At 39.5% G+C, this 23,233-nt stretch overlaps 2 protein-coding genes across 3 annotated transcripts; one reads left to right on the top strand and one right to left on the bottom strand.

Annotated features, from left to right (window-relative positions):
* The first annotated feature begins 768 nt into the window (after positions 1-768).
* Positions 769-7,646, top strand: ugcg (UDP-glucose ceramide glucosyltransferase). Its single transcript, XM_079179109.1, has 10 exons — positions 769-1,191; positions 3,956-4,100; positions 4,435-4,537; positions 4,674-4,775; positions 4,920-5,032; positions 5,634-5,812; positions 5,898-5,984; positions 6,228-6,335; positions 6,586-6,664; positions 7,019-7,646. The coding sequence occupies exons 1-10, from the start codon at positions 1,094-1,096 to the stop codon at positions 7,187-7,189; spliced, it is 1,185 nt and encodes a 394-aa protein (XP_079035235.1). The 5' UTR covers positions 769-1,093; the 3' UTR covers positions 7,190-7,646.
* A 4,333-nt stretch (positions 7,647-11,979) lies between these two features.
* On the bottom strand, positions 11,980-22,720 carry LOC306710508 (polypyrimidine tract-binding protein 3-like). Of its 2 annotated transcripts, none has more exons than XM_079179102.1 (14): positions 22,599-22,720; positions 21,297-21,360; positions 20,909-21,075; positions 20,316-20,459; positions 19,951-20,106; positions 19,736-19,846; positions 19,425-19,578; positions 18,909-18,968; positions 18,590-18,699; positions 18,470-18,503; positions 18,190-18,282; positions 16,435-16,657; positions 14,534-14,611; positions 11,980-14,447 (listed from the first exon to the last, which is right to left on the bottom strand). In XM_079179102.1, exons 2-14 carry the CDS (start codon positions 21,319-21,321, stop codon positions 14,315-14,317), a joined length of 1,488 nt encoding a protein of 495 aa, XP_079035228.1. In that variant the 5' UTR covers positions 21,322-21,360; positions 22,599-22,720; the 3' UTR covers positions 11,980-14,314. The 2 variants fall into 2 exon arrangements, with proteins under 2 accessions (XP_079035228.1, XP_079035229.1); XM_079179103.1 differs by lacking the exon at positions 22,599-22,720 and adding an exon at positions 22,244-22,373.
* Between the last annotated feature and the right edge of the window lie 513 nt (positions 22,721-23,233).

Genomic DNA, 23,233 nt, shown 5'->3' with positions numbered 1-23,233 from the left:
TTATTTTGTAAGGATATCTTCAAGCAATATGTTTGGTTTGGATTTTATTTTATAAACATGGCATCATATATTTGGGTTTCATTTTGGGTTTTTTAAAAGTTGATAAAATATAAAATTGTATTCAAAACATTGAAAATAAAATAAATAGAGAAAGTTCACTAAATACTCTAAAGAGAGAGACATGTCAGTCAGCTGAGACTCTGATCTGAGTCACGGTTCTGGTGGAACATCCGATTAGATGACAGTCACCTCTGACTCACCTGGTGGGCGGAGCCTGTCCGGTAACATTCGTCATACTTCCGGTTCAGCTTTCAATTGATTTCCTGAACAAAAGGTTTAACTGTGATGTAAACATCTTCACATGTAGTTAGTTTAATAATATAAATGTGTGAATCTTTAAGACTTTAAGTCGAACAATCTAGTGTGTGAAATGTTGTTTACGTATTCTATTCAAATATCTTAATCTTTATTTACAACATTCTCTTAAGTTATCATTTTCTCTCTTTCTTCTCCTTTAACTTTCTTTGTTTACTCTCGTTGATTTATTCCAACGTTTACATTATAAATGTTCTCTGTGATGAAGCACATAATGCTGCAGTTTAAACAAAGCTATACAACGATCAATATTCTATCAATAACTCTTGTAATACGGCAATCAATACATTCATTAATACATTTATCAATACGTCGATCGATACGGTTTAAACAAAGCTTTTATTTTGAAAATGAGCGGAAGTGGCGTATTCGCTGTTTCCAGTGTTCCGTGCCCCCCCACTCTCCGGTTGGTCAGCTGACCGTGGGCCGGTCTGGTGACTGTCAAACCCCTGATTCTCGCACCGTGACCCGGACAACCAGCACCAGGCCGATACGGGTCTCTGTGTCCCCGTTAATGGAGCTCCTGACCTGGTAAAAACTAACTCCTAACCCCGGTCTTCAGCTGGAGGCCCGGATCATTAGTTTAGCTTAAACTAGCCGAGCTCGTCGCTCACAGAGCCGCGGACCCACCACAACACACTCCCACGGTTGGTCCCACTCCGAGGCCGGTCAGCCGGTCGTTTCTACCCGGAGTCTTTGTGTCCTCCAGCCGGCAGCCATGGCTCTGTTGGACCTCGCCATGCAGGGACTCTCCGTGTTCGGCTTCATCCTGTTCTTCGTGCTGTGGCTGATGCACTTCATGTCCATCATCTATGTGTAAGTCAACCTGCTCAAGCTAAGCTAACCTTAGCTAGCTAACGGTTAGTCAACCTGCTAAAGCTAAGCTAACCTTTAGCTAGCTAACGGTTATAGCCGAGCGACGCTCCTGTTTCCTGTCCTTCTTTCTGATGTTTCTTTTCTTTTAAACGTCTTTGTGACCTTTTATAAACATGAAGAATGAAACAAACGGACGTTTCTCTGCGGGGCTCTGGTGTGTTGACAGCGGATCTGATCGGTGATCTGTTGGGCGTTTTCCTGGTTAACCGCTAGCTAGAGTTCTCTCCAGGAAACGCATACATGAACTCATTCATTTTAAATGCTGCAGTGTATTTGAGCTGTAACGTGTTCTATTCCTCCTACGGATCACAGGTAGCTCGGTTCCGTTAAAGGTTGGGTGGCGTTAGAGCATGAATTCCTGTTTTCTTCTGTGACGCAGTATCGCACCCGAACAGTGGAGATTTAACCTCGTTCTGCTCTGCGCACGTTGTTTACGCGCAGTCATAAATAAGCTGCGCGTGTGTGGAAGTGTTGAGAGTCCGGCTTCAATCAGCTCAACGCAGCTCCTTCAATCCAGGTTTAATGAATGTCAGGCTCCAACTTCAGCTATTAAACAAAACCTGCAAAGACACGAGCATCATCCTGGTTGTATAAACTCAAATAATGCTTTGAGTTATCGGAATTGAACTTTTTGCATTCGTTAAACAGCACAACAATCATTCATTTTCACAAATGCATATTATTTCACCCTTTTAATGTTTTTCTCTGGGTGACAGATCTGCTGACTCTCCTTTGATTTAGTTTATACACGTTTACACTGTAAAGTTTGAAGTTTCACCAACACTGTACCCATCTATAGAGGTACGTGCTATTTATCACCACGCTGACGTATTACAAATGAAGCAGAAGCTCAGTGATTGGACTGTTTAGTTTTGTCTTCCTTCATCATCATCATCATCAGCTCCTCTGTGTGAGGACACATGTTGTCATGAACTGTAACTGTCAATCAAACTGATGACAGTCGACGTCTGTGAGAGAGACGAGGTGAAATCTGTGGTCGGCGGTCCAAATAGGAGTCAGACCTTCAGGACCGAACTCTCCCATCGTGACCGTCGCTACGCCAGCCAATCAGAACGCAGCAGGAAGCGATGCCGAACACACACCGCTGAGCTAGCGTAGCGTCTGTTTCTGGTGTTCATAATGAACCACAGCGATATTTACAAAGTGTCCAGAGACCAAAGATCAACTTTATGCTAATTCACTTTGATGCAATGGGAACGACAGCCAATCACAGCCACAGAAACACAGCGTGGTTTCCTGAGTGATGACCACTTCCTGTTTGTTTAATCTGCAGCTGCTGGATTTGCTTTATTGTTGTAAAATAACTATTTTACAGTCACTAGCTGCAGCTAGTGACTGTTTTCATTATTGATTCATCTGCTGATTATCCTTTAGAATTGATAACTTAAACTTCTTAAACCTCATGAAATGAGTGAAAATCTGAATTTCTCATCAACAACAACCAGCGAAGAGATTCAGTTTACAGTCAATCATCAACTCTGATTCATGATTATACTGTGGTACTGATCCTTTATACTGTGGTACTGATCCTTTATACTGTGGTACTGATCCTTTATACTGTGGTACTGATCCTTTATACTGTGGTACTGATCCTTTATACTGTGGTACTGATCCTTTGTACTGTGGTACTGATCCTTTATACTGTGGTACTGATCCTTTATACTGTGGTACTGATCCTTTATACTGTGGTACTGATCCTTTATACTGTGATACTGATCCTTTGTACTGTGGTACTGATCCTTTATACTGTGGTACTGATCCTTTATACTGTGATACTGATCCTTTATACTGTGGTACTGATCCTTTGTACTGTGGTACTGATCCTTTATACTGTGGTACTGATCCTTTATACTGTGGTACTGATCCTTTATACTGTGGTACTGATCCTTTATACTGTGGTACTGATCCTTTATACTGTGGTACTGATCCTTGGTACTGTGGTACTGATCCTTTGTAAAGTAATGTTTTAGTTTTTTAACATGCTGATGATAAGAATCTATATGTGAGAACTTTGTTAATCTCTCGACGGGGAACTGGATTAAAAATATCATTTTAGAAAGAAAACGAGGACAAACTCCTGAAATGAGCTCGATGTTTCTCTGGTTTAGTTGCTGCTTGTTAGGCTCTAACAGGATTATTTTGGTTGGAATGGATTTAATTCTGATCAGATCTGAAAATTAAGTTTTTCAAAGCAGATCCAAATATTTCTGATCCTAAATGTTTGGATTTAGTAATCCTGTCCTGGCTCTTTAATCCGGACTAAATGCTGCATTCTGGTATTTTAACAGTGTTTGCTGGTGAGAGGTTCCATCAGCTCACCCAGAACCATCTAGAGTCTAGAGGCTTTGATTCAGACAAAGAGTCCAACTAGGGAACCACCTGCCTCTTCATAACAGGGTCCTTTTCTGATAATAATGTGCCTCGTGACTTCTAATGGGACATCGTAAACATTGAACAAAGAATGAGGAAGTGAGTGTTGAGGGTATGAGGTTAGTTTATCTTCATGACCGTCAGTAGCCACAGAAGTATCACATTTTATCTCTGCAAAAACAGGATATCACTGACGATCTGTAGCTTACTGGAACTCAACCCCCACACTGTCTGAACGCGTGTTGACAGAGTTTTCCGTGTCTGCATGTGAACGGTAACGTTAGCTAACTAGCTCTCTGTGTTTCACTTTCAGGCGTCTCCATCTCCACAAGAAGAGGTCGGAGGTCAAACAGCCGTTTGGGCAGCTGGCAGGAGTTTCTTTGCTCAAGCCGCTGAAGGGAGTCGACCCAAACCTGATCTCCAACCTGGAGACATTCTTTACACTGGATTACCCCAAGGTGAAGCTAGCTACCCCCCCACCCAGCTCATAACATCCCCGACCATCTTAACCGACCCTGAATACCACTCGACTCCTTCAGACTACCGTCCCACTTCTCCCACTACCGTCCAAATGCCCCGCCTACCGTACGCCTACCGTACGCCTACCGTCACACTGCTCTGACTACCGTCCGACTTCCTTGAGTACGAACCCGTTTGCCCGGCTATAGTGTGACTGCCGCTGCACTGTAATTTCCCAAACTACCATCTGATTGCCCCGAAGCTACAAACTACCTAAACCTGATCTGTGTCCAGGCAGGGATTTGTGCACTAAGTTCAACATTTGTTTTGCAGTACGAGATCCTGCTGTGCGTTCAGGATCAAGACGATCCAGCCGTTGACGTTTGTAAAAAGTTGTTGGGCAAATATCCCAACGTAGACGCTCGATTATTCATTGGTGAGAAAAGACTTCTGTTATTCAACATACTGTGTATTTCATCACGTGTTGTTCTTTTGTAGTAACTGACTTTATCCTCACTTTTAAGCCCTTCGTTAGCAGACAACATTAGCATGTGTTGTTATTTTGTTCTCAGGGGGGAAGAAAGTTGGAATCAACCCCAAGATCAACAACTTGATGCCGGGCTATGAAGGAGCCAAATATGGGCTGGTCTGGATCTGTGACAGCGGCATCAGAGGTCTGCCGAGTTACATTTGAGTTTCTCACTAACGTACAAGCTTTAGACTTGTTCATCATCACGCTAACTCTGTGTGTGTGTGTGTGTGTGTGTGTGTGTGTGTGTGTGTGTGTGTGTGTGTGTGTGTGTGTGTGTGTGTGGCAGTGAAACCTGACACCCTGACAGATATGACCAATCAGATGACAGAGAAGGTGGGATTGGTTCATGGGTTACCGTACGTTGCCGACCGGCAAGGGTTTGCCGCCACACTGGAGCAGGTAAGGCTAACAAGCTAAGAAGCTAACGTCAGACCGATGTCTGTGTGTTCAAATGCTATTTAGCACGAGCTAATTCTTGTTGCTATTATAGATATACTCTTGAATTACTCTTTTTAAGACTCACCGGTGATGATGTTGATATAACCGATGCTTTCGTTTGTTTGGCCGTCATCTTCTTGATGCTGTTGGTGTTTCTCATTCATTGCTTTGGTTTCATTCAGTTTGTTTCTTTTCATCAAAATCAATCTGGTTATTTAAATGTTGTCCCACAAAGATCTGTTTTAGGACCGTTTACTGTTCTCTATTAATGATCCTCCAAAACATTTATTTTCTCCGTTCTACGCAGTGACACGATTATATACACGCCATATTCCGATATATCTCAAATTCAAAGCACTCGTTGACATAATGTTGTTTCACGTTATGCTGGTTGTGGCTTTGTGTTGTTAAATCGTTAACTTTATAATCATAATTATTATTTTGAAGCATATATTTGTTTGAGGACTCGTTTGATTTTATCCTGGTTTCGGTCGTGTGTGTTTTTTTTTATTTTTGTTATTTTGTTGGTGCTAATAGATGCTAATGCTAACCCGTTGCCCAGGTGTATTTTGGGACGTCCCACCCTCGCTCCTACATCTCCGCTAACGTGACGGGGATAAAGTGCGTGACGGGGATGTCGTGTCTGATGAGGAAGGACGTGTTGGATCAAGCCGGCGGATTGGTCGCCTTCGCTCAGTACATCGCCGAGGACTACTTCATGGCTAAAGCCATCGCTGACAGGTTAGCACGTTAGCGCCGGTTGAGTGACGTGTTTTCACTGACGAGCGAATGGAAGTGATTGTTTTTATTCGCTGTCGCTCCTCAGAGGCTGGAAGTTCTCCATGGCAACGCAGGTGGCGCTGCAGAACTCTGGGTCGTACTCGATCGGCCAGTTCCAGTCGCGAATGATCAGGTGACTCATTTAAACAGATTCCTGATGTGTTTTCTAATGATGCTGTTTTATGTGATGATTTCTTTACAACTTCATTTTGAAAAATGTTTTTGAGTTTTCTCCACAGTTTTAGGACATTTCACGTTCTTTTAAGATGAATTTGAATGATTCAAAGGTGACTAAATGTGTTATTAGTTAATGTTTATTATGTACTTGTGAAGGCGTTTCTTTGAGAGGGAATAAAGTCGTGTTTTGTGTCTCCAGGTGGACGAAGTTGAGGGTCAACATGCTGCCCGGCACCGTGCTGGAGCCCGTCTCAGAGTGCTTCCTGGCGAGCCTCATCATTGGCTGGGCGGCTCATTATGTGTTCAGGTACTCGGCCAATCAGAGAGCAGGAAAAAAATAAATAATTTATATATATTATATTTAACAGAAAGTTCCTTTAGAAACAATTTACTACGAAATCAATTTTATTCAATTATATTCACATTCAGTTTATATTTCAGTTTCTTCTTATCTCAGTCTGAAGTGTGTGTATGTATATATATATATATATATATATATACTGTATATATATATATATATATTTATATATAATTATAATCGTCGTCGTGTCTTGCAGGTGGGACATGATGGTGTTCTTCATGTGTCACTGTCTGGCCTGGTTCATCTCAGACTACATCCAGCTGACCGGTGTTCAGGTACAGACGTTCTACTAAACTAAATGCTTTTAATTTGACATTTTGTAGATAATTCTTTGTTATTAATATAATTTTCACACAAACATTTATACGCTTGATGTATATTTACAGATTTTTATTTTTATTTTAGACTTTTATTTTGAAAGGATATCTTCAAGCTATTTTATTTTATAAACATGACGTCGTATATTTCAGAAGTTGATCAAATGAAAAATAAAAAGTTAAAAATAATCTTAAATTAAAAACAAATACACATTTTACATAATAAATATAAAAAGTGAATGTATTTCCACACACACACCTATAGGGTTGTTGTTGTTGTTGTTGTTGTTGATCGATGACCTCATCCCTCAGGGCGGCCCGCTGTGCTTCTCTAAGCTGGACTTCGCGGTGGCCTGGTTCATCAGGGAGTCCATGGCGGTGCAGATCTTCCTGTCGGCTCTGTGGGACCCGACCATCAGCTGGAGGACCGGGCGGTACCGGCTGCGCTGCGGCGGCACCGCCGAGGAGATCCTCGACGTCTAGTTACCATGGCAACCAGCTGCACCTTCCCCCTCCTCTTCCTCACGAGGAGCAGGAGGAGGAGGAGGAGGAGCAGGAGGACAGAAAGAGACTGTTTGTTTGTTTTTTGTTTTTTATGAGAGAAAATGAAGAGTGTGTTTGTATATATGTGTGTGTATATATGTATGTGTGTGTGTGTGTGTGTCTGTGTGTGTGTATGTGTGTGTGTGTGTGTGTGTGTGTGTATGTGTGTGTGTGTGTGTGTTTTTAACTATTTATGTTTTTTTTGGTGCTAAAACTAAACGATGCCAGAACAAGCCAATGAGAGAGCAGGAAGGTAAAGTGAGGGAGTGATGCGTCGCACTGAGTCGTCTGATCTTTGATCAGAGAAAACAAATCAGCCAATCAGGAGAGAGGAGGAAGAATCCTCTCTCCTGATTGGCTTTTGAGCCTTTGTGAAGTGTTTTTTTTTTTTTTTATGGAAGCTAAAATAATAATAACTGAGAGTGAAACGGTGACGTTTCATCACTACTGAATACTTCATATTTATGTTTAAATACAACATAATTCATAGTATCGACATATTTCTGTAATATTTTGTTCTATAAACGACGTGTTTAAAAGTATTCAGTGGTGCTTGAAGTGATCAGTTCATTAATTATTACAGAAGTTATTTACTTTCATAATTTTTGCAATGAGAAAAAAATAAATCTTATAATCTTATATTATTATATTATTCGTGGGAAGAATTAACAAAGAAAAACAAAGTGAGACGTTTTCTTGGAGACTGAAGTCACTGATTCAAACAGAATATATTGATATATATATATATATATATATATATCGGCAAGAAAACGTCTCTTAGTTTCTCTGAGTGTCGATATGATTTGTGCAGCTTTTTAAAACAAAACAATCGTCCAATGAGGAGAGAGAACGAAGTCTTGATTTTTGTCTTAAAAAGAACAAAACAAACAAAAACAACAACAAGTTTAATTTTACAGCAGAAAACTGCATTTACAAAAAAAAAAAAAACTTTGTCTTGTTTCTCATAATTCCAAAATTGTTATTAATTATAAAAAGTACGACGTCTTTATTTTTGATTTATACGAAATAATTTTCACATAACGAGAGAAAAACTGAGCCTTTATGTTAAAATGAAAATATCTTTATTTCGTCTTTATTTTTGGTTCGTAACTATGAAACACATTTAAAACGACTTAATGTCGTTCTTGTGAGAAGTTACAAAATCTGTTATTATAAAAAAAGAACTCATAATTACGACATTTTGTTTGTGAATATTAAATTTGTATCGTGATTGATTCAAAATGGAAATAATTATAAAAGCAGTAAAATCTGTTCGGTATTTATAAAAAGAAACTCGGAGATCTAAACTCTCACTGTAAAAAATGTCTTAATTTATTTTCTTTATTAAATCCTTTGATGTCGAGTTGCCACAGAAAAACAAAACGTGACAAAAACGAGATCGGCCAATGAGATCAGAGGATTGTTGTTGATTTGTGAATCAAATTAGTTTTCTATTTTTTTTTCTATATATATTCTTTGGTTAATTTTCATCCCCAACAAAAAACGTAAACACGATTCAGCACTGAATGAATTCCAGTATTCCGACACTTAAAGGTCGCAACATTTCAAAACGTCAAATAAAACACACAGGACCAAAATATGAAACTATAGAAGTACAGGAAAAAAGAAAAAAAAATCCACATTTCTGAAGTGTGTGTGTGTGTGTGTGTGTGTGTGTGTGTGTGTGTGTGTGTGTGTGTGTGTGTGTGTGTGTGTGTGTGTGTGTGTGTGGACGATCGCAGGTGTTTTTTTAAAGCTGTGATGCGTTACTGTTAGCGGTTAGCTGTTGGCGTAGCCACGCGGGGTTTGGTTGATGACATCAGCTACGAGTCGGACGAACCTCTGTTGCCGTCGTCCAATAGGATCGGTAGGATTCTTATTTGTTTTTTTTATGACAATTATCTGCTGTAGTCTGCGAACCGACCAATCACAGTGAAGGATTGTGTCAACACAGGAACAATAAAGTTTTATCCTTTCAAAGCTGAACTTTTAACGTGTGTTGTTGAAAATGTCCCAGAATCGAATTGGCTGGAAGGACATATTGTGGGCGGAGCTTGCAGGAACCAAGGACAGCCATTGGTTGCCAGATTATTTATTTATTCAGTGACTCATGCTACAGTTTCCTGTCTGACTTTCAGAATAAATACAAATTCAATGAAGCACAGAAAGCCGCCCCCCCCTCATCATGCACTGGTTTGATATAAAAAATGTTTAATATAACAATCGTCCTATCTGCTCCCACAATGCACCACTAGTACTTAACATCATTAGCATAGAAAAACAATGGATACATTCAGGTACAAAAACAGTTCAGCAGTGTTAAAGGGAAATAAAAATGTCAACGGAAATTTCGGGAGAGAACTTCAAAGCAGCCCGTTCAGATATTCTACATTTAAAAACGTTCTAATTAACTAAAAACACATTTAAAGTTTAAGAAAATATATTTTCAATCATTTTAAATACTTATGAGACAGTTTTATGTTTTCATGTCTTCATGTTACAAGTAAAAATACTTGTTTCCCAGATAACAGTACATATTAATAAGGTGTCAGGTATGCAACGTAAATAAATAAAACTTGTACTTGTTACATGTTGCAACTGTTTATGAGCATGTAACATGTTACACAAGGGTAGAAAGTATTTAAAATGTAACATGTTAAATACTCACAATTACACATCACAATACATTGTTCTTTCATGTTACAAGTGAAGTAAGTCAAAGACAAGTATGTTTTAAAATTAAAGTATTATAACATAACAAAACTTCTCATGTATAACAAGTAGTATTGTAATGTTTATACAAGTTTGTCCTGTTTCAATACTACACTTGACAATACCTGTATTTTAGCAGGTAGTTTAAAATATTACATACTTATATGTAACGAACAAGTATAATACATTGCAAGTAAGAACTTATAGTTAGTATACAAGTGAAGGATTTACTTATAACACGTATGTAACGTGTATTGTCAGAAGTATTGTACCAAGTATTCTTCGATGTGTGTAACATACAACTTTAGTATTTAACATGTAAAAAGTATTGTGTAACATGTTCCAGGAAGTAACTTACAAACTGCAGGTATTGTAAGAATGGGAGACACAAGTTTAACTTGTATTTAACACGTTACAGTACTTACAATTACACGGGTAAGTATAGTCAGCTGTAACGTAGAAGTGGTCATTTAAAAATAACCATAGTTTTAACGTCTACACTTGTAAATTAACACACTTCATAATACATGAGTAATGTAACGTCACATTAACATGTTACGATGTAACGAGTGTGACGTCACGTTAACATGTTACGATGTAACAAGTGTGACGTCACGTTAACATGTTACAATGTGTAATGTCACGTTAACATGTTATGATGTAACAAGTGTGACGTCACGTTAACATGTTACAATGTGTAATGTCACGTTAACATGTTACAATGTAACAAGTGTGACGTCACGTTAACATGTTACGATGTAACAAGTGTGACGTCACGTTAACATGTTACGATGTAACAAGTGTGACGTCACGTTAACATGTTACGATGTAACGAGTGTAACGTCACGTTAACATGTTACAATGTGTAATGTCACGTTAACATGTTACGATGTAACAAGTGTGACGTCACGTTAACATGTTACGATGTAACGAGTGTAATGTCACGTTAACATGTTACAATGTGTAATGTCACGTTAACATGTTACGATGTAACAAGTGTGACGTCACGTTAACATGTTACGATGTAACGAGTGTAATGTCACGTTAACATGTTACAATGTGTAATGTCACGTTAACATGTTACGATGTAACAAGTGTGACGTCACGTTAACATGTTACGATGTAACGAGTGTAATGTCACGTTAACATGTTACAATGTGTAATGTCACGTTAACATGTTACAATGTAACGAGTGTGACGTCACGTTAACATGTTACGATGTAACGAGTGTAACGTCACGTTAACATGTTACGATGTAACGAGTGTAACGTCACGTTAACATGTTACGATGTAACAAGTGTGACGTCACGTTAACATGTTACAATGTAACAAGTGTGACGTCACGTTAACATGTTACGATGTAACGAGTATAACTGCATATTAACACGTTAATATGCAGTTTTCAAAAAAAATTCTTGCAGCAAATCTTGCCAACAAGAACAGTTTCATGAAGTTCTGAAATGCATGCTGGGAAATCTAACAGAGTGGGCGGAACTATGTGAGTTAAAACCTTCAGTCGGCTTCCTTCGGTCTTAATTGATTGTTGTTTTGATTGATGGAAGGGGTGGAGCTACATGCAGATGGTGGTTATATGGAAAGTTGTAAATGTCACATTAAATTCTACGACATCCCGACACCTGTAGTCCTGAAACAGGATGTGATGTCACACAAAAAATGCATTCACTTCATGTGAAACAAGTAACTTTTTTTAAAGACATGAAAACATAAACAATTACAAAACTGTACGTTAAAACAGTAGAAACTTGGATACTTGGAAGAATTTAAAAACAAACATTTTGGAAAGCCATTTAAACAGGAAGTGATGTCATAATGAGACTGAATTGGTCCAATTAAAAGGCACACAAACTTTGGCTTGGTTTGGCCCCGCCCACTTCTCAAAGCTTCCAAATCACCACATTCATTTGGAAAAATGCTTTTTGAAGTTTCCCGAAATGCGACCTTTTTCTGCTGTTACAAAATGATTTTTATAAACATGTAAGAAAAACCAAACAATTCAATTTAAATAAAAAAAACTATATTTTGAAACTTTTTGCTGTAACAAATAAATCACCAAATGAAAAACTTAAATATGTTTAATGTCACGCTGCATTTTATAGCTAAACAAACCAACAAGCAATATTTTATTTTATATTTAATCCAATCAACTCGTCAGAAGGTCAGAGGTCAGAAACAGCAGCTTCCTGTTTTATTTTGTGGCTTATTTCCTGTTTACAGAAAATCATTGACACCAAAAATCCCTAAAAAAAAATGTTTAGTTGACTAGAGATTTAAAAAAACGAGCTGGATTTGAATTAAATATTTTTTTTAATAGAAAAAAGGGAAACTAGAAGATCAACCAATCACAGCTCAGCTTGTTACACACATACACACAAATCATACAGATGTATAAATACACACACGCAGGACATCGAAAGCTTTACTATGTCATGTCTTACAGTATAAACACATTCCTGATTAAAAAACACTCCCAATATACGACAGAAAACACAAAATGATTCTCAACTGAAATAAACTGAAATCAAAAGTCGTCAACACAAACCGCCACCAACACGCGACGTGAACACTCCAGCAGATTAATTAAAAACAGAATAATTGATAGAAATAAGGCACAGAAGACAGTTTGTTGAGCTAAAATGCTACAACCGTAGTAATAGTAATTTAAGCCAATCAGACGGCAGAGTGAGAATTCTCTTTGCAAAAACTGCTAATTTAAACATTTTGTTTCAGAAGTTGAAAAGCCAGTTTACAAATAAAATGTAAACAATAAAAAAAGGTTAAAAACCTCAATGATTTGAAAATTGAAGAACAATTAATTCATTTTTCAACATAATCTCAATAAATAACTTCAACTTACTGATGTTATTGGTATTCATGCTGAGTAGCTTTAAATACAAGAGAAAAACTAAATATGATAGATTTACATAATTTCTCTCTTTTTTTAACTCAGATTTTTTTCTTTCATCACATTAATTTAACATTCAGACGAAAAACAGTTCAGCTCACATTAGCGGCTCATGTTGGACTCCGTTACCCACAATGCATTGCTACTGGTAGCTCAGTCTGCTCAGGAATGTGCTGTGTAACCTCTGTAACCGTGGTGACCCCCCTGTGTGTTTTGACATCATCCGTCACTGTGATGTCAGAGTGTTTGTAGGCACAGAAAGCTCTCTCATTGGTCCATTTGTTCCCACCGTGGGCCAATCAGAAGCCCTGAAGCAGTCGACAGTAGGAGGAGACTCGGAGGTCAGATGATGGACTTGGAGAAGGGGACTTGGAGGTCAGATGGTGGACTTGGAGAAGGGGACTCGGAGGTCAGATGGTGGACTTGGTGAAGGAGACTCGGAGGTCAGATGGTGGACTTGGAGAAGGACACTCGGAGGTCAGATGGTGGACTTGGAGAAGGAGACTTGGAGGTCAGATGGTGGACTTGGAGAAGGACACTCGGAGGTCAGATGGTGGACTTGGAGAAGGAGACTTGGAGGTCAGATGGTGGACTTGGAGAAGGAGACTTGGAGGTCAGATGGTGGACTTGGTGAAGGAGACTCGGAGGTCAGATGGTGGACTTGGAGAAGGACACTCGGAGGTCAGATGGTGGACTTGGAGAAGGAGACTTGGAGGTCAGATGGTGGACTTGGAGAAGGACACTCGGAGGTCAGATGGTGGACTTGGAGAAGGAAACTTGGAGGTCAGATGGTGGACTTGGAGAAGGAGACTTGGAGGTCAGATGGTGGACTTGGAGAAGGAGACTCGGAGGTCAGATGGTGGACTTGGTGAAGGAGACTCGGAGGTCAGATGGTGGACTAGAAGAAGGGGACTCGGAGGTCAGATGATGGACTTGGAGAAGGACACTCGGAGGTCAGATGGTGGACTTGGAGAAGGAGACTCGGAGGTCAGATGGTGGACTTGGTGAAGGAGACTTGGAGGTCAGATGATGGACTTGGAGAAGGACACTCGGAGGTCAGATGGTGGACTTGGAGAAGGAGACTTGGAGGTCAGATGGTGGACTTGGTGAAGGAGACTCGGAGGTCAGATGGTGGACTTGGAGAAGGACACTCGGAGGTCAGATGGTGGACTTGGAGAAGGAGACTTGGAGGTCAGATGGTGGACTTGGAGAAGGACACTCGGAGGTCAGATGGTGGACTTGGAGAAGGAGACTTGGAGGTCAGATGGTGGACTTGGAGAAGGAGACTTGGAGGTCAGATGGTGGACTTGGAGAAGGAGACTCGGAGGTCAGATGGTGGACTTGGTGAAGGAGACTCGGAGGTCAGATGGTGGACTAGAAGAAGGGGACTCGGAGGTCAGATGATGGACTTGGAGAAGGACACTCGGAGGTCAGATGGTGGACTTGGAGAAGGAGACTCGGAGGTGCTGGTTGTGGTCCAGCTGGTGGTCGTGCAGAGCGATCAGAGCCTCGATGGCTTCCTCCACAGACGCCAGCTGCATCAGAGCCATCTTCCTGTCCTTCCTGTGACATCAGAGGAAGTGACGTCATTACGTTCGGCTCACGTTTCTTAATTTAAAAGGACTTGTTTTGCAGGACTTGTTACTCACTGGAAGAACTTGAAGGCTTTGACTGTGAACCCTGCGGAGGAGAACAGATCCTTCAGCACCTCCTCGCTGACCGACGACCTGCAGACGAAGAACAGAAGTTTATCTCTTTGTTCTAAAATATAAATATATAAATAAATACATAAACAGCTTTAAAGGTGCAGAGTTTCTAAACTAACGTGTTGCTTTGTGTCAGACTGCTGCAACGTAGAGGCAGATTTATAATTTAAATCTAATAAAATCTCACAATCAGTGCAAAACATAATCACATTTTTATTTATTTAAATAATGCAATAAATTAATAAAACAAGTTGAATAAATCCAGCACATCGTGTCGGTTATTACACGATGTGCTGAAGTTATTACATCATGTTTTTACTTTGTTTACAATGTTCTCATAATGTAACTTATGTTATTATAAAATTAAACAAATCTGTATTAATTAATTAATTAATAACAAGCTACAGTTAGATTATTTTATATTACCGGAGGAGAAGGACAAAGATAAATTATTAAAATGAAGAAACATTATTTGTCTTTAAACGGTGGAGAAAATCGTCACATGGGGGTCAGGATCAGGGCCCAGGGACTGGCAGACCGGGGTTCCCTTCCTCATGAAGGGGGACCGGAGAGTATCTCACTCCTCAGCCTCCGGGGAAGAAACCTCGGATTCAAGAGGAGCAGTGGACCAGCTCTTCACCCTCGCAAGACTACTGGAGGCCCAACCAGTCTACATGTGCTTTGTGGACTTGGAGAAGGCTTTCGACCGGGTCCCTCGGGGGTTCTTGTGGGGGGTGCCGGACCCGTTCCAACGGGCGATCCGGTCTCTGTACGACTGCAGTAGGAGCTGTGTGGGTGTTGGCCTCCAGCGCTGCCCTCTGTCACCGGTCCTGTTCATGACTTTCATGGACAGGATTTCTAGGCTCAGCCGGGGGGTGGAGAACGTCAGGTTCGGGGGGGGGGTCTCGGGATCGCCTCTCTGCTATATGCAGATGATGTGGTCCTGTTGGCCTCCTCGGATCGTGACCTCCAGTGTTCACTGGGGCGGTTTGCAGCCGAGTGTGAAGCGGCGGGGATGAGAGTTAGCATCTCCAAATCCGAGGCCATGGTGCTCTGCCGGAAACCGGTGGATCGCTCCCTCCAGGTGGGGACGGAGTGCCGACCTCAAGTGAAGGAGTTCAAGTATCTCGGGGTCTTGTTCACGAGTGAGGGTACGATGGAGCGGGAGGTCGACAGGCTGCAGCAGTAGAGCAGGCGCTGCACCGGACCGTCCTGGTGAAGAGAGAGCTGAGCCGGTCGGTCTACGTTCCTACCCTCACCTGTGGTCACGAACTCTGGGTCGTGACCGAAAGGACAAGGTCGCGGCTACAAGCGGCTGTAATGAGTTTCCTCAGTAGGGTGGCCGGGCTCAGCCTCAGAGAGAGGGGGAGGAGCTCAGCCTCAGAGAGAGGGGGAGGAGCTCAGCCTCAGAGAGAGGGGGAGGAGCTCAGACTCAGAGAGAGGGGGAGGAGCTCGGACATCAGGAGGGAACTTGGAGTTGAGCCGCTACTCCTTCGCATCGAAAGGAGTCAGCTGAGGTGGTTCAGCATCTGATCACGATGCCTCCTGGACGCCTCCCATTGGAGGTTTTCCGGGCACGTCCAACTGGGAGGAGACCCCGGGGAAGACCCAGAACAGCTGGAGGGATTATATCTCCCAGCTGGCCTGGGAACGCCTCGGGATCCCCCAGAATGAGCCTGCTGGGCTGCTGCCACCGCGACCCGACCCCGGATAAGAGGAGGAGGAGGAGAAAATATCCGTTTTCAAAAATATTCGTATTAATGAAAATACTTAAACACAGGAGGAAGTAGCGAGGACGTGTTGTAAGGTGTGCGAGCTGTAGTGCGTTGGAATAAAGACGTTACGGGATGTTGGAGAGGTGCAGCGTCGCTGACGGAGGGAAGATGTTGTTGAAGTTTTTGGATCCGGGCTTCTTGAAGCGGTGGAGGGCGGAGCCCGAGAAGTCCCGGGTCAGCGTCTGCTCCTCTTGCCCCGCCCCCCCGCGGGGCAGCTGCACCACCGGGTGTTTGGACAACATCACCCGAATCACGTTACCATGGAGACGCTGACCGTTCAGGTGACTCATCGCTGCAACAACAACAACAACAACAACAACAACAATAAATATAACAAATGATGATGACACATATTAAAATTAAGTTTTACTTTAAACTTTTTCCATTTAGTCATAAATCTAATATTTTAGATTTAACTTATTTCAGTATTTTATAAAACGTAAGAAGTATTTATTTATAATTGTTTGTAAATGTTAGTTTCTTCTTTAAAACGTGTATATCTGCAGTTGTTGTTTTGTTCGTCACAAAGGTTTAAATAAAGTTTTTGAACAGTTAAACGTATATATATATATATCATAATCATGAGTTAATCACTTAACGCTCATTCATTCATTCATTCAATGATTTAACTGAGTTTAGAGTTTCTTGTCTTCGTGCAGTCATTTTATACATTTTAATTATTATTATTTGTAAATATTGTTTGTGTATTTCTTTGATTTCTTAAATAGTTTCTTTCATTAAATTACTCAAAATATTTCTCATCAGCTTCCATTGAACCAGAATAATAATAATAATAATGATCTGTTTCATAACAATAATAATAATAATAATAATAATGATCTGTTTCATAACAATAATAATAATAATAATGATAATAATAATAATGATAATAATAATAATAATGATCTGTTTCATAATAATAATAATAATAATGATCTGTTTCATAATAATAATAATAATAATAATGATCTGTTTCATAATAATAATAATAATAATGATCTGTTTCATAATAATAATAATAATAATGATCTGTTTCATAATAATAATAATAATAATAATAATAATGATAATAATAATAATAATAATAATGATCTGTTTCAGAATAATAATAATAATAATAATGATAATAATAATAATGATCTGTTTCATAATAATAATAATAATAATAATAATGATAATAATAATAATAATGATCTGTTTCAGAATAATAATAATAATAATAATGATAATAATAATAATGATCTGTTTCATAATAATAATAATAATAATAATGATAATAATAATAATAATGATCTGTTTCAGAATAATAATAATAATAATAATGATAATAATAATGATGATAATAATAATAATGATGATGATGATAATAATAATAATGATAATAATAATAATGATAATAATAATGATAATAATAATAATGATGATGATGATGATAATAATAATGATAATAATAATAATAATAATGATAATAATAATGATAATAATAACAATGATAATAATAATAATAATAATAATAATGATAATAATAATGATAATAATAATAATAATAATGATAATAATAATAATAATAATAATAATAATAATGATGATGATGATGATGATGATGATGATGATGATAATAATAATAATGATAATAATAATAATAATAATAATGATAATAATAATGATAATAATAATAATAATGATAATAATGATGATGATGATGATGATGATGATGATAATGATAATAATAATGATAATAATAATGATAATAATAATAATAATAATAATAATAATAATGATGATGCAGCTGAACCGGTTGAAGAGGGAAGGAAAGCGTCGCACCGAGCTGAGCCTGCGTGTCGTCGCTCATCTGAACGAGAGCGTTCTCCTTCTTGTTGAAGAGGATCTTCACTCTCTGGACGTCCCCATAAACCCCTGAAAACACACAAACACACCGTCAACACAAACACGACGACCTCAACATCGACCTTTAATGTTTCATATGAACCTAAACGTTACTTCTGACCAGAACAACTAATAATAATTATATGATTTAAATGATTTTAATATAAACATGTATATATATATATACACACTAAGTGAATATTTCAGTGTTTCTTACCAAACAGGATGAAGAGGCTGTGAGGAGAGACGCTCTGTAGAGACAAACCGTGTTAATAAAGTTATTTTAGAACGCAGCGCTCTGATTGGTCGGTGGCTGTGTGGGCGTGTGACCTCTGACCTCTGGGTTCAGGTTGGACACCAGCAGCACCGAGTGACCAGCAGGAGGCGCCACCTGCAGGGAGACGCGAGGAGGAGACAACAACGGACCGGGGACGGACAGGGACAGACCTGAGGACACAAAAACTTTATTTAAAACACACACACAGGACAAATATAGGAGGAGGAGGAGGAAGAAGAGGAGGAGAAGGAGGAGGAGGAAGAAGAGGAGGAGGAGGAGGAGGAGGAGGAGGAGGAGGAGGAGGAGGAGGAGGAGGAGGAGGAGGAACTGCTGAAGGAAGGTAAAAATTATTACTAATTTGAAACATTTAAATTCTCACCTGTGTGTTGATGGAAGGTCGGCTGGAAAGCTGCTGCTCCGTATGGAGGGAGAGGTACACCTGTAACACACACACACACACACACACACACACACACACACACACACACACACACACACACACACGGTTAACAGGCTCGGGTTGAATCACAGACTGTGATGTTTTTTTCTGAGGAGTGACGTAGAGACGTCGTACACGTCTCTGGTAGAGACCTGTCAATCACTGTGTAGCCCCGCCCCTAAAGCATCCCCTGCTTTATGGTCTATCATTTACTAAATGAACATCATGCTGTATTGAAGAAGACTTGAAACTAGAGATTGAGACCATAAACTCATGTTTACAATGTTTACTGAGGTAATAAATCAAGAGAGAAGTAGAGTCATTTTCTCATAGACTTCTATCCAACCAGAGGAGTCGCCCCCTGGTGGACACTAGAGAGAATGCAGCTTCAACACGTGAAGCTAAATGGCCTGTTTGGTTCCCCTGCTAGCAGAGGTTAGCGTTAGCTCGTCCTACCGAAGGCGGCGGGGTCCAGCTCTCCTGACGGGAGGTCGGCTCTGGTGAAGTCTCGGCTCTTGTCGTTGTTGTACTTCACGTTGAGCGCGCTCAGTTTGGAGAAGTCGATCCTCAGCGTGCAGCAGCCGTTATAGATGTTCTGACCGTCCAGAGACTGAAAGACAGGAAGTCACAACGCTGCAATCTGATTGGACCAGAGCTTCATCAGAGACTCTGGACTCTAAACAGTCCATTACTAATATGTATGCGTGTGTGTGTGTGTGTGTGTGAGAGCCTGTGTGTGTGTGTGTGTGAGCGTGCACGTGACTCACCGCCTTGGCGTGATGAGCGTGCACGGTGTCACTGAACTGCAGCAGAGCCTGAAACTGATTGTTTCTGGTGAACGTGATGATTTTCAACACGGAGCCGAACTTACTGAAGATCTGAAGAAACACAATAATAAAACCATAAACACGTAATATATAAAAATGTTAATATTAATAATAATAATAACAACGATATGATAATCAATAGACGGATCAGTGACCTGCTGCAGGACCTCCAGAGTCACCGGGTAGAATAAATTCTCTACGATGATTCTCAGGACGGGACTCTGACCGTGAGCTAAGCCCCGCCCCTCTCCCCCTGACGCCATGTTCCCAGAATGCACTGCTGCTGCACTGATGGCTTGCAGAGCTGCTCTCTGTCAACAAAGAAAAGTTAAAAAAGAACAATCACATGTCAAATATAATTTCAATAGTAATAATACAAATCTAACACCTTTTTCATCAATTAAGTTATAAAAGATATAAGAAATGAATATTCATATCACTGTGTGGTAACTTTAATTTGTCTGTTATGGTTCATTAATTGCTCTTTGAATAGATTTTGACGAGCGCTGCAGCTCCTCACCTGATTGGTCAGATTGTCGGTCTTGAGCTCGCGGTGGGTGGAGTACTGGATGAAGATTGGCTGGTTCCTGATGGTGGGCGGGGCCGAGGTGTAGTAGTTCACCATGGTAACGGCCGCCTCCTCCGACGCCATTTCTAAAAACGCCTAAAAAACAACAACATGATGTTTTTATTACAGATTTAAAAAACACAGAATCAATTAAAGGAAATGAAAACATTAATAAATTACATCAAGAAAAAAGCTTCTTATCAAAAACTATTTTACAAAACAATATATAAAACATATAAAATATATAAAACAATATATAAAATATATAAAACAATATATAAAATATATAAAACATATAAAACAATATATAAAACATATAAAACAATATATAGATGTCACATAGAAGTCGAGCAGCATAATATAAGTTAAGTTGTTAAATGTTAGCTGTTAGCAGTTAGCTTTTAGCAGTTAGCTTTTAAATGTTAGCTGTTAGCAGTTAGCTTTAAGCAGTTAGCTTTTAAATGTTAGCTATTAGCTGTTAGCAGTTAGCTTTAAGCAGCTAGCTTTTAAATGTTAACTATTAGCTGTTAGCAGTTAGCCGTTACCTGGTTTTTGGCCTTCAGTGATAACAGCTTACTAACTCGGCCGAAAGGAAGCGCCAGAGCGATCACTTCCTGTTCAGAGACGTCAGCAGGAAGCTGACGCAGGTGAAGGACCGGAGACGGGACGGACTGAGCGCGCTCAGAAACACACAGCCTATCGGTGCCATCCACTGCAGACAAACAGGTGAGTCGAATAATTAAAGTGGGAGGTAGAAGGAGGTAGAGAGAGGTAGAAGGAGGTAGTGGAGTTAGAAGGAGGTAGAGGAGTTAGTGGGAGGTAGTGGGAGGTAGAAGAGGTAGAAGGAGGTAGAGGAGTTAGAGGAGGTAGAGGAGTTAGAAGGAGGTAGGGGGAGGTAGAGGAGGTAGAAGGAGGTAGGGGGAGGAGTCTCACCTGTGGACAGACTGGAGGTGCTCATGTTCGTAGAGCAGCTGAAGCAGGAAGTGAACTCTGATTCCTAAAGAGAGAAACAATAATAATATAAGTGACCACTTTATTAGGGACACCTGTTCATCCTGTTTATCATTATAAAGATTATAGTCACATTTATAGACGTGTTCATTTAATCACACGTTTAGCACTGAGCTGCTTTTGTCCTGGACTTCATTATAAACATTGTAGAATGTATGTCAGAGCTGTTCTATTTAATTTATATATAGTATATATATATACACAGTATATATACCATATACTATAAATATTACTGCACTAAATCAACGGTTCACATAACAAGTTCCAGACCCCAAAGATATTTAGTTTACTATTAAAAAAAAGAAAAATATACAGACAAATATGTTTAAAAAAATAGAGAACAAAATAAAAGGTAAGTATATCAAAAATTAACAATCTAATCAGTTATAATCTAATCAAATGAGATCAGATTTTAAAAAGCTGGAACCAAATAATAATTGGTATTTTTGTTTGATAATTTAATTATAAGAAATGGTTGTTAATTAATTTTCTTTTGATCGATTAATTAATAAATATCTCTGCTCTACTTATTCATTATGTATCATCTCTTTATAACTAAATGAAATAATTCCATCATCATTAGCCATGAGTCATTGTATTGATTGATTGATCCATAACGTTTCTGATACCAGAGAACAATAAACCATTCATCTGATTGATTAAAGGTTTCAGCTCTGGAAACTACAAAAGGCTGTTTATTGTTTTGTGTTTGTATTGTTTTAATCACATGACCGTTAAACATTGTACATAAATTATCTAAACATGAGACCTGACACGTCTTTAAATGTGCTGCTGGCAGCAGCTTCATGGAACGCATTTCTGAACATTTTAAAGTAATAAATATATAAAATATGAAAGTATTCATGTACTCAGTTATCGCGGGATTTCAGCCAATCAAACCCCGCCGCTGAATCGTCACTCTTCGCTCGCGACACTTTCAACCAAAACAAAACCAGAAAGAAAGCGACACACGGGCGACAAAACAGCGCGTGAGGAGCGGGAAACGGGAGCGCGGAGAAGAGGGATCGGTGGCGTGAAAGTGTTTCAATCACGTAAACAACAACAAACAGGAGGAGGGGGGAAGGGGGGGGGGGGGGGGGGGGTTGACGCGAAAGGCTCGCGCAGGTGCGGTTCAGTCGCCAAGGAAACGTGAGGGCGATGGAAGGAAAAGACGGCGGCGGGAATATTAGGGGAAGGTTTAGGGGATGGTGTCCACGCGCTCACCCGTCCATGGTCTGCGAGGAGGAAGGAGGAAGGAGAGGAGGAAGGAGAGGAGGAGAGGAAGAGTTGTTTTGGTCCGCGAGACCTTCCGCACCGCAGCCAGGCAGCAAAACCAACGAAGAACAACGAGCTCACTTCCTGTTTGGTGACGTAACGGGAGAAAACATGGCTGCTCACGCGGACACGCCTCAGATCAGAGGGATCGATAATAATAATAATAACAGTAATCAATAAATCAGTTTGAACGGAGAGAAAAAACATCTTAACATTCACCTATTTATTTATATGTATATATATATATACATATAAATATAATTGTTATGTTTAATCTATCTTTGTCTGAAGGGTCAATTATGTGATTTTTCATAATTATTATTTTATTATGTATCGGGAACTGCATGAAAAATGGATATATATTTATATAAATATAAATATATATACTGTATGTAATGACTAAAAAACAACTATGTGAGTAAATAACTAAACATAATACATTATGGACATTTGAATGAATACAACAATAACTCAGACTATGTAAGTTAAAATATGTATGTGAAATAATTCAGTTAATGGTTGTAAATGTAACAAATACAGTAACTTGTATTACAGATTACACATAGGTATATATATATATATAT

The sequence above is a fragment of the Pholis gunnellus genome (genome assembly GCF_910591455.1).
Source record: "Pholis gunnellus genome assembly, chromosome: 18".
Classification (NCBI taxonomy): Eukaryota; Metazoa; Chordata; class Actinopteri; order Perciformes; family Pholidae; genus Pholis; species Pholis gunnellus.
This window is presented reverse-complemented; position numbering and strand designations above follow the sequence as displayed.